We start from the raw sequence: 12,460 nt of genomic DNA, 5'->3' as shown, positions 1-12,460 counted from the left end.
CAATCTCTCACATTTTACCCCCTTTCTTAATTCTTGTGCCCAAGGTAGATGGTGCAATAATAAAAAAAATGGAGGAAGTATATATTTGGTAGCTGTTAAAAATAAACTATAAACTATATATATATAGAGTTACATACTTGGTTGTGTTGGTCATGTCTCTTACTTTGTGTACACTCTATTACATGACATAGTAACTAAAATCCTCTTCAATCACTCATACAATTGGTTGCCCAATCCTCACTCAACTTCATATATTATACTCACATATTCGCACTATACCTAAATCTTTATTTGGCTGTTATCACTACAATTTCAGCTTCTTTACGTCTACTCAGTAGTTTTTAACTAATCAATTAACTTTGTCTTACGGTACCGTTAAAAGAAACATCTACGTTGTTTCATAATAAAATAGGGCTCGTTCAGTTATATGTCAGTTTTTAGTTAGTTTTATAATTTTGAGAAACATGTGGCTTATGAGGAATCATGAACTTCAAATTGTTTTTCCTCTATTAGGCTTATTGATGAAAGCCACTATTTTTAGTTTTTAGTTTCTATGAACAGAAAAATGAAAACAAAAAAATTGATAATAGTAGATGGTGCATGTCTAACTCCGTTTTTAAATAGTGGCGTTCATTTTGACTTTTGGCATTATCCACTTATCTTAAATTGACCATAATTTTCTACTGATAAATAAAAAAAGGTATTATTATGTAAATTGTTATATATATTGATGGTCAAAGTTAAAGTGGTGCAACTATTTTGAAACGGACTCAAAGAAGAAGTATAAATTATTACAAACTTAAGATCAAAGCAAAACATTCCCATTTTCACTACTACAATTCTTTTGGGTTAACTTATTATCATAATATGATTCTAAAAAGCTCCTAAATCTATCTCTTGTGCAAAACATTTTCCATTCTTCTGTCTTACTTATTAAAAAGGGTTATTGGGGAATTGAATACCTTCCTTCCTACAACACACTATTATCAGCAAAAGAAAAAAAATAAAAGTTAGCTTAACTAGCTTCTTTTGCTTTCTTTGATCTCCTATCCTTGTATTAATCAAAATACAAGGAAATTAGGGAGAAGGAATTGAAGGAAACTATGCTACATGAGAAAGCATGACTTGGTGCAACGAAATCGACGACGTTCAGACGGTAGAGAAAGCCACCTTCGCACCACCACCACCACCACCACCACCAACGTCGTCGAGGCCGGTTAGTGACAACAACAATAGTATAGTAGTAAGATCAGTTAAGTCTTGCCCTTCATGTGGTCATCAGATCAAATTCCAACAACAGGTTGATTAATTATATATTTTTTTGCATTAAATTCAAATTTAAATTGATTAGCTTGTGGCTACATGAATTGTAATTAAGGTTTTAATATGTGATTAGACAAAGATAAATGATCTTCCGGGTTTGCCAGCGGGTGTGAGATTTGATCCAACAGACCAAGAACTAATTCAGCATTTAGAAGGGAAGGTGAGACGATCTCCCAACGACGTCGGCGAATCGTCGTCTGTTGAATTACATCCTCTCATTGATGAGTTTATCCCTACACTTGGAGGGGAAAATGGGATTTGCTACACCCACCCTGATAAATTACCAGGTAATTAACCAATTCATGTGTTTTTAGTTAGGTTAATCAAAATCCAATTCACTTTTGTTATATCATATCGTATCAATTTTTATCAATGAATTAATTTTAATTTCTTAAATTTCAGTTCGAACTTTTGTCTCACATTTTTTGTAATATTTGTGTGTCATTTCCCTCTTGGTTTATTCGGAATTGGTCATTTTTTTCAAATCTCAGATCACAAATTCTTATTTAAAGTCGGCATATAGTAAATATTATACATCGTCACATTGTGGTAAAATTTAACATATGCTTAAAAGTTACTTAAATATAATGTAAAAGTTATCTATTTGTTAGTTATAAAAAATTTTATTTTTTTAAATAATATTCAACCATATTAAATTTGAAACTCTTTTACACCAAAGAATCTTAAATTTGAAATTCTTAAATTCTCCTTTACAATTTATAAAAATTTCTAATCCCTTAATTCTCTCTCCCTTAAGTTCATAATCCCTTTATTCTCTGTTTAACTCTTATGGATAAAAAAATTTATTTGCTATCAAACCCCCTTTTGTAAACGCCTTCTCCCTAATAAGCCCTCTACTTACTGAGTCACAACCACCCACATTGCCTCAAACCCACTTCTTATCGTGATCTCTTACAGTTGTTATAGTGTTTTCACCAGTTTTATAAACTTTTATAGAAAGTTGAGCGGGGAATAGCCATAAGACTTCTATAAAGAATCATGTTGTTTCAGGTTAACATATAATCATGTAAATATGTTTTTCTTATATTTGCATGCATCGCGTGCATATAAGACTAGTGAATCTCTAAGGGAACGTCGAACGCCTGAGGCGGCGTACGTAAATAGTCATTGTCTATTTTGCCCTTAACTCAAATTAGAAAATTAAAATAAATTAAACACAAAAATATTTTACACTACAATATAAATGGAAATCAATTTAGAAGATATTTATTAAAATCAACAAATTATAAAACTAAGAAAAAAATATCAATAAAAGGATAAAACATAATTAACCAAATAAGTATCAATGTGTGTACATGTATAAATTACAAACACGTAAAGGAGTGCATATAGGGCTACATTATTAAAGAAAAGTGGTGAGGGATGAGAGTTGAGTAAGGTCATCCAAGTCATCTCATGCATCAGGCATTGTGGACCATTATATTAATCTGGCTTAAATCCGTTAAGTTCCCCTGAACCACATCACAATATTCACAACGAAACATTAATTAGGTAATTAAATCTTAGATCAAATCTTAACATATACTATGTACAACTACATCACTAATTATATTCTCTAATTTATCATTTCATATCAATCTCTATTCTATAAGGGAACTCCTAAGCTTATTATCTACATGATTTTTTGGTGTCTCCCTATAAAATAGTCTAAATCACCCCTATTACTTACAAATTATATAATATTAAAATTAATTGTAAAATAAAATAAGAAAAAAGGCATAAAAGAAAATTAGTGAATCAAATTTAATACCACTTAAGAATTATATTAACAGCATTGTAAAGTAAAATGAAAAGGCATAAAAGAAAATTAGTCAATTAGATTAATCACATCAGACAAAAAGTCAAAAATAAAAAGAAAAGTCACAATCAAATACTTAATCACAGCCAATACTCCTTATTAAGCACATAACATATATTTTTTTCCTTTCAAGTACTTTATTATGCTAGCTTTTCATATTGTCACAAAAAAATATTACAAACTTTATATAAGGCAGACTTACACAAAAGACCACCTTGATGTCATATTAGTTAAGCAATAACTTTTATATAAGGCAGTCTTACACAAAAGACCACCTTGATGTCATATAAGTTAAGCAATGGAACCAATTAATTAAGCACTACAACCAATTAGTTATGCACTACAACCAATTAGTTAAGCAATAGAATTAATTAGTTAAGCACTGGAACTAATTAGTTAAGCAATGGAACCAATCAGTAAAATAATCAAATCGGTATTTTCGGTAAGACAGTCTTACAAAAAAGCTGCCGGTCAAATAATTTGATTTTTTTTTTAATTCAATCAAACAAATATACTCCGTAATAAATAAAACTATCACCCAATTAGTTTAATGTCTTTTTTTTTTTTTTTTTTTTTCTGCAGAGAAACTTTTTTGCGAATAACTTTTCCTACATAATTTAATTTTTCTTTTTTATATATATTCTCACACATCACGTGCATATAATACTAGTTACTACTACTATATTAGTACTAAAAGACGTCAAGAATGACACGTGACATCTCCCATATCTTAATTTTTTTGAAAAATATTTTAATTAAATAATGTTTTAAAATCTCTAATTTTTTATGCAGCGCGTCTCCTGTGAGACCAGTCACACCATCAACTTAATGGTGTGACGAGCGCGAAACCAATAGCGTTTCACCTCTAAAACTATATAAAAAAAAGTAATAGATCTAAACTATAGAAGTAACATACCTAAACTAAAAAAGTACCTCCTCCAAAATTATAAAAAAAATAAGTAACATGTCTAAACTATAGAAGTAACATACCTAAACTAAAAATGTACCTCCCCTAAAACTATTCCGTATAAAAAAAGTAACATGTCTAAACTATAGAAGTAACATACCTGAACTAAAAAAAGTACCTCATCTAAAATTATAAAAAAAAGTAACATGTCTAAACTATAGAAGTAACATAACTAAACTAAAAAAAATATCTCCTCTGAAATTATTAAAAAAAAAGTAACATGTATAAACTATAGAAGTAACATACCTAAACTAAAAAAAGTACTTCCTCTAAAATTATAAAAAAAGTAACATGTCTAAACTATAGAACATACCTAAACTAAGAAGGTATCTCCCCTAAAACTACTCCGTATAAAAAAAGTAACATGTATAAACTATAGAAGTAACATACCTGAACTAAAAAAGTAACTCCTCTAAAATTATAAAAAAAGTAACATGTCTAAACTATAAAAGTAACATACCTAAATTCGCAAGTGAAAACTGGTCTCACCATCAGTTGATGGTGAGGACAGTCTCATATAAGAATTTGGGTTTTTGATGTTTTTTTTCTTTCCTTAGATATGTAAACTATGTATGGAAAACGCTTTCATGTATCATAGCAAGAATTTTTTTAAAAAAATATTAATACTTATTTGAAAATATACATATATTCTAAGAATGGAATAAAATACAGTTTTCACAAATTCTTATTTACAAAGGGTGTACAATAAATATTGTACACCGGAGTAAAAGTTAACTCAAAATGTTTAAAAGTTAAGCTTATATGTGTAAAAGTTATCTAATTTTTAGTGATAAATTTTTTCATTTCAGTAAAAACATATTTTTTCGAAACCACTAATAATGTATAAAATTAATAATTTAATCATTTCTATCAACTTTTTTTTACTAATATAAAAGTTAATCAAAACTAGGTTAAAGTTACGAAAAAATGAGTAAAAGTTATCTTGGTTTACAATAAATTTATTGTACACTTTGTGCGCGCAAGACCTTTTGTACAATTTTTATAATATTACTGTTTTTCTAATATGGCAAATGCTAAGTTGCTAACCAGTGCGCTATTAAGAATTATAATTTTTTGTTGTTTCCTATTTTTTATTTGCCTTTAATTCAATAAATATGTTTGTACATTCCTTATTTACGAAATATTAGTTTATTTACTTGCTTGTTTTATAATAAAACAAGCAAGTAAATCAGAATAAAACCCAAGATCTCAATTTTTTTTTTCTAAATCGAAAGATCTTAGTATATACGAAGTTTTCTTCGCTGCCTTCGTTGCTTAATTAGAAGAAATTAAATCCATTAAAGTTTTCTTCAATACCACCAACTACTCCATCACCATTCACCAATAATATAATATACCAATTCAATATTTTTCCACCACTACAAGAAATTGTATTATTAACGACGAGAAATCCGGTTGCGAAAGGCCAATAATCGCTGATTAATGACGGGATTTCCTGCGCGAACCCGTCATAAAAGGGGGTCGTCGTTAATGAAAAAACTCGTCGTTAACCCGTCGTAAAAGACATTTGCGAAGGTTGTTCCCGTCTTTGTTTGATTGTTAGCCCCGTCGCAAAAGTCTTTTACGACGGATTTTTGACCCGTCGTAATTAGATTGTCATTAAAGATACAATTTTTTGTAGTGCACCAAGACCTCGGACATATTTTTTATTTTTATTTTTATTTTTTTTGACATACACGAACATATTATTTGAATCAGTCATAAGACTCATAAATAACAAGGACTAAGGACTAAGGACTAGAAGCTAACAACTTACCATACTCGAGAAATTTTTAATATCATTTTGTATAATGTGAGCTATCTCCAACATTTTCTGTGATCTTAGAAAAAAACTCTCCTCGAATATTCTGTTGCGAAATTAACACTTTAATTTTCTTTAATATATTTTTATCATATACCCATCATAATTAATTATCATATGCTCTTTCCAGTTGTATAGCTTGAAATTATATTGTACAGGGGAAAAATAGTTCAATGGGAAAAAAAAAATCAGAGAAGATTAAAATTAACAACGTACGTAGTAGGAATTAATTATGGAAAAGAGAATTATTTCGTATATATTTGGAGATGCAAAAGGAACAGAAGGGAAATAAATATCTCCTATATTAAAAATGTATATTATTGTTGTTTCCTAATAACAAAAGGTCTTGCGCGCACAAGGTGTACAATAAATTTATTGTATACCAAGATAACTTTAACCATTTTTTTTGTAACTTTAACTTAATTTTGATTAACTTTTATATTAGTAAAAAAATTTGATAGATAAATATTTTAAAGGGTTAAATTATTAATTTTATACATTATTAGTGATTTTGAAGAAATAAGTTTTATTAAAATGAAAAAATTTATCACTTAAAAATAGATAACTTTTACATATATATGCTTAACTTTTGAGCATTTTGAGTTAACTTTTACTCCGGTGTACAATATTTATTGTACAACCATTGTAAATAAGAATTTGAAAAGGCCTTGCGCGCATAAGGTGTACAATAAATTTATTGTATACCAAGATAAATTTTTTTTTTTATCTAACGCTACCCGTTAACGAGATCGTTTTTAGATAATGTAATGACAATATTGTTTGTTATTTTATTTTAGTTCATTTCTGTACATATACTCTAAATGTTATTGTATAATGTGAAAATATTAAATAGAAACTTTAGGGTGTAACTAGTATAGTACCCGTGCGATGCACGGTTTATGATATGCATATTAAATTTACATATTTAAACTATTACTATAGACAAATCAAAATAGAGCTTATAGATAATATTCTTATTAAAACTAATGATGGATAGACCGGTTACTGTTCCATTACATGTCTTATTTATTTAACAAATTAAAAACCTTAATTTTTTCCCCTTTCATAATCCAGGCCAAACATAAATTTATTCTCATCCGCTCTAGCTTTACTTCAATAGTGTCACCCACTTAATATTCCCCTGTCATCTACATCATTGACCGATCATTTAACACCTCCCCCCACCGTATACTTTTTTCAGCTAGAGATAACTTCGAAGCGGGGTGGGGTTTGTCCCTCAACACCTATACCTGCCTAAAATTTTCATCCTCGTGCCCGTCCCCGTCCTAAACTCCGCCTCATAGACGGAAAATAAAATTAACTCCGCTTCATCACCCGTCCGTGTATCCATACCCACCTCAAACCAAGCTTTAAACGCCTGGAACCGACATTATTTTTTGATAAGAGGGTTTTTAATTTTAAAACTCTAAGAATATTTGAAATTTTGGTTGTCCGGTTACATTATATTTTGTAAACATATAGCTTATAGATATTTTCCTAATTATTTAATGATGGATAAATTTGTTATTGCCCCCATTCAGTGTCTTATTTATCAAAAATAAAATAAAATAAGGGTACATAAACAAAATTATTTTCTTCCCCATGCGTCAAACCTAGCCCTAGATGGCTGGACACTTACGTTATTTTTGGTAAGAGAGTTTTGAATTTTAAAAACCTATTCTAGAGTGTTTGACAATTTGATTGTCTAATTACATTATACTTTGGACACATATAGCTTATAGATATTCTCCTTATTAAAACGAACTAATGATGGATAAGTTTGTTAGTGCCCCATTCGATGTCTTATTTATTAAAAAAATAAAACAAAAATAAGGGTACATAGAAAAAATTATTTTCATCCCCACTCATCACATTTGTCAAACCTAAACCTATACGGCTGGACCCGACATTATTTTTTGGTAAGAGAATTTTGAATTTTAAAGCCCTGTTCACAATTTGGTTATCTGATTACACTATACTTGGGACACATATAACTTATAGATATTATCCTAATTAAAATCAATTATGGATAAATTTGTTATTGCCTCATTCAATGTCTTATTTATTAAAAAAATAAAAACAAATAAGTGTACAGAAACAATATTATTTTCATCTATGTTCTTCATATGTGTCAATCATAGTGTTATTCTCATCCACCCTTCGCTTCGATAGCCATACATACTTAATCATTTTATTATTTACATCATTACCCGATCATTTAACCCCTACTCCAATATTTACTTTATTCAGCTAGTCATGACCTTGGAACTGGTCGGGGTCTCCACACCGTACTCGTCTAAAATTTTCATCCTTATTCCAGTCACCCACGACAGGAAAGATATTCACCCCTCCTAATCTCGTTCTTAACATGTAAAAAATTAAACACATCCTCGATCTATTACCCACCGACCCGTATATCCACACTCGCCTCTAAGCTACTCCTGGATTCAACAATTGTTTTTTGGCAAGAGAATTTTGAATTTAAACTTCTACTATATATATAGTCTTCTACAATTCCTGTGTCTTATTTGAATAGTTGAGTAAATAAACAACATATTATATTATGTACTTTCTCAGTCCGAATTTAATCGTTGCAATAGTCTTTTTACGGAGTCTTATACGATAAGTTATTGTAAGCTTATATATTATAATTTAGTAGAAAAGTAGGTATGATGGGAGATAATGAGAATTTTTTTAATAGAATCAAGTATAGGAGATGCAAGTTAGAGAGAAACATAGCTCCACATCAATTTTCGTTATCCGCGAAATTGCACGGAAAGATTTTTCATTAAATTACAATGTAAAATAAAGGCAAATATACCCCAACAAATGATTAAAGACAAAGAAACTAATAATATAAAATTAATCTATTAAACTTTGGGAAAAAAATTTATTTAAAAGATTAAGAAGCTATTAAATAAAAGGATAAGTAGAAATTATAATCCGAGACAGAAAAGATACAAAGTTATTAAGCAATTTTTTTTAAATAAGCATGTTTTAAACAACCTTGATAAATACTACGGAGTACTTCGAATGTTAAAGAAAAGGTTAATATTCGTTATACATATGCGTAGTCTATTTAAGACACATATTTTAAATAAAAATTGATAATACATGCAATTAGTCATTAGTAAATTTAAGTTCAATATTTTAATATATGCTAAGAGATTTTAAAATATTTTTAGTAAAACGATATTTTAGACAACCTTGTTAAAATATTTTTCTTTTTCTTTTGAACAAATTATTGTCATGTTGTAAATATTGTGATAATGAAGTAGATTCTTAGTATAAGTTTTTTAGTCAATGATCTCTATGTATACACAGTATATTTCAACATGTTATTTTAGTAATGTATTTAGATGAATAAATTTATTGCCATAAGTAAATAAGTATTTCTTAGTGTAATTGATTTATTACCGTAAGTAATTAAAAGGTTTAAATAAAAATATACAAAACATTACTCCATGTATTTTTTTATATATATTTATAGGAAAGGCGAATCAATAAGTGACATTTGTCATCACTACATTGATTTCCTCTCTTTTATATTATATAGATATAGATAGATTTCTATGGTATATATGGCTGTTATAAAACGTATAAATTTCAAATACTTATCATGATATGTGCGATGTATGTTTGAATTAGATTATGTGTAGAATTTGATTATGTATACATATATATAGGAAATCCTCTATATAAGTTAGTAAAAATATTAATGAATCTTTTAATTCTTTATGTATTTTTCCATATTAATTTTTGTTACCATAAAATACAGTAAATCGAATATATATTACGTGATATTATTATGTTGTAAAATATTTGTTGCTTAATTTTATTTTTTTAACTTTATTTTAAATATTAAAAGAGAGGCCAATCAATGAGTGACAAATGCCATCACCACATTGATTTCCTCTCTTTTAGTATATTATATAGATTTTAATAGGGTCTAAATAAGGCTATATTAGTTTGTAATACTATACTATATTAGTTTGTAAGACTATAATACACTTCGGATATAGAATAGCAATATATAGGGATTAGGGAATGACATATTTTAGTTTATTGCAAGATTATATTAAGATCATTTGGACAGTTGGACTGGATAAAGCTCTTGGATGTACTATATAGAAGACGATTGATTTTATGTTTTGTTTTTCTTTTTGTTTCTTCCTTGTATATTTATCCTAAGTAAAAAAATTTATTAAGATCACTTTTGATTTATTAGAAAAAATTATTATTCGACATAAAAATATTTACCCTCGAAAAAGAAAAATAACGAATAAGATAGCTAGCAACGAACTTTGACTTGTCGAGAAATATAGATCTCTGAAATCTATTAAAAAAAGTTATGCATTTTACATCAAGCGCTTTATTTGAAATTTGTTGATGTATGTCTAAAATGAATCCCCGCAATAAAAAATTCCGCGTGCCTCGATTTACAATAATATTATTGAGTACGTGGTGACCCTTGTTAATTAGACATAATGTAAGAAGTTACCCGACCTTTTTTTTACTATAAATGTTTCTATTTTCATTGTAAAAGTTTCCCTTATTCTTAATATTTCCTCTACTAAAAAATTATAAAGTTTCCCTAAGAAAATTAAAAATTATAAAGTTTTCCTAATAAAACTACAAAGGTAAGTACTCTTATATTACGACGAAGTTCAAGCTTGAATTTTCTCACTATGTCTCTGGCGCAAGTGTTTAAGTTCAGTTTTCAGTTCATAATCCTATATTAGAGTGGAAATGGAGAATGTGAGAGGTGAAAGCTAAAATAGAGGAGTGAAAAAGAGAACCGACATTCAATACTACACACGATTTCTTGAAATATTTGGGTTATACAATACTCCGTAACATCCAATATGATATGCATAAATCGATATTTTCAAACCTGTGCAATATTATAAAGAAATTATTATTACAATGAATGTAGTTAGTTATAAATGATAAAAATGTATCTATAATATATTTTTCCTTATATACCTCCTATATTTAATTCTCTAGCTCTTTATCTTCTTTAATAAGATTTTAGTTTTAAGAGTAAAAAAGGTCTATGATTTATACAACATATGTTTATATATTACAATAATCTTTTAACAAAAATAAACCAAAGACAATAATATCTTTCATATTTTTATAATTAAAAAAAAAATTATTATTATAACTAAAAGAGAGGCAAATCATAGAGCGACATTTGTCAGCTCCACATTGATTTCCTCTCTTTTAGTATATTATATAGATATAGATTGGTGTAAAATTATGAAAACATGATTGAAAGGCAGCCGATATAAAATGAATTGAAAGTAGGATTGGTGTAAAAGAATTGATAGGAAGAGAGACGTAAATCGGTGGGTAGTATTGTTATTATTATGTAATGTATACATATATTATATATTATATATTATATATATTGCCATATTGGTGTAATCTCCTTTTCTGGTGTATGGTATGCGACGAACAAAGACATATTTTCTAATCGAGTGTATAAGGGGTTGGTGAATGTTTAGATGCTGGTAGTGATGTATTCGTGTTCGTCATCCAAGTGGATTGATCATTGATGTACCACAAGTGAACAAGTCCCTAAAAGAGAGTAGGAATAACATGTTGCAGGAGTAAAAAATGATGGGCAAGTCCGTCATTTCTTCCACCGGCCATCGAAAGCATACACAACCGGGACAAGAAAGAGAAGGAAGGTACACAGTGACGAGGATGGCAGCGAAACTCGGTGGCACAAAACAGGTAAGACTCGGCCTGTCCTCATCGTTGGCAGAGTAAGAGGTTACAAAAAGATATTGGTGCTTTATACAAACTACGGTAAGCAAAAGAAACCCCAAAAGACCAACTGGGTGATGCATCAATATCATTTGGGCGTGGATCAAGAAGAAAAAGATGGAGAGTTAGTAGTCTCTAAAGTCTTCTACCAAACACATCCAAGACAATGTGGATCAATTTTGAAGCTAAATGGACGGGCAACAAACCCGAGTCTAAGAAATGAATTACCTCATTATTATACTCATTCTTCCATCATTTCATTTCACCAGAGAACCAATACCAATACCAATACCAATACCAATACCAATACCAATACCAATACCAAAGCAAGTTCTTCAACAGCTTTGTTCCCATTTTGCTGTCCTTGATCGCTTCTTAATCACCAATCAAGCTGCTCATCTGTTCTTTGAATGTCCCTTTAGTGCCAATTGCAGACAACAAATCATCAACTGGTTAGGCTTTCAACACAGAAGGACCTCCATTCACCTTCTTCTCAAGTGGATTCAGAGGTACAGCAAGAGCAAAGTTCAGTGTACCATCATTTACACTCATTTACACTGCTATTCTAGTTTAGTCTACAATATTTGGAAGGCCAGGAACTTGCTAATAAGCCCAACCTGTAAGGTTTTTCTAGCCTCCTGTTGTCTGCTCTTTGGTTTCCCTTTTTAGGGTAACTTTGAAGCTTGGTTGTAAATTGTTTGGGTGATCAATAAAAAATATAATTCATTACTTGCTTGCCAAAAAAACCTAGAAA

General features: G+C 29.2%; 1 protein-coding gene across 1 annotated transcript; it reads left to right on the top strand.

Annotated features, from left to right (window-relative positions):
* The first annotated feature begins 863 nt into the window (after positions 1-863).
* Positions 864-12,435, top strand: LOC110778298 (NAC domain-containing protein 73). The gene is made up of 3 exons (XM_021982870.2): positions 864-1,300; positions 1,397-1,610; positions 11,545-12,435. The coding sequence occupies exons 1-3, from the start codon at positions 1,121-1,123 to the stop codon at positions 12,072-12,074; spliced, it is 924 nt and encodes a 307-aa protein (XP_021838562.2). The 5' UTR covers positions 864-1,120; the 3' UTR covers positions 12,075-12,435.
* Positions 12,436-12,460: the final 25 nt, after the last annotated feature.

Source organism: Spinacia oleracea, chromosome 4 (assembly GCF_020520425.1).
Source record: "Spinacia oleracea cultivar Varoflay chromosome 4, BTI_SOV_V1, whole genome shotgun sequence".
NCBI lineage: Eukaryota > Viridiplantae > Streptophyta > Magnoliopsida > Caryophyllales > Amaranthaceae > Spinacia > Spinacia oleracea.
This window is presented reverse-complemented; position numbering and strand designations above follow the sequence as displayed.

Coding starts and splice junctions, on each gene's coding strand:
- LOC110778298 (XM_021982870.2), top strand. CDS start 1,121: ATGACTTGGTGCAACGAAATCGACGACGTTCAGACGGTAGAGAAAGCC. Junction 1,301..1,396: donor AGATCAAATTCCAACAACAG/GTTGATTAATTA, acceptor ATATGTGATTAG/ACAAAGATAAATGATCTTCC. Junction 1,611..11,544: donor CCACCCTGATAAATTACCAG/GTAATTAACCAA, acceptor AACATGTTGCAG/GAGTAAAAAATGATGGGCAA.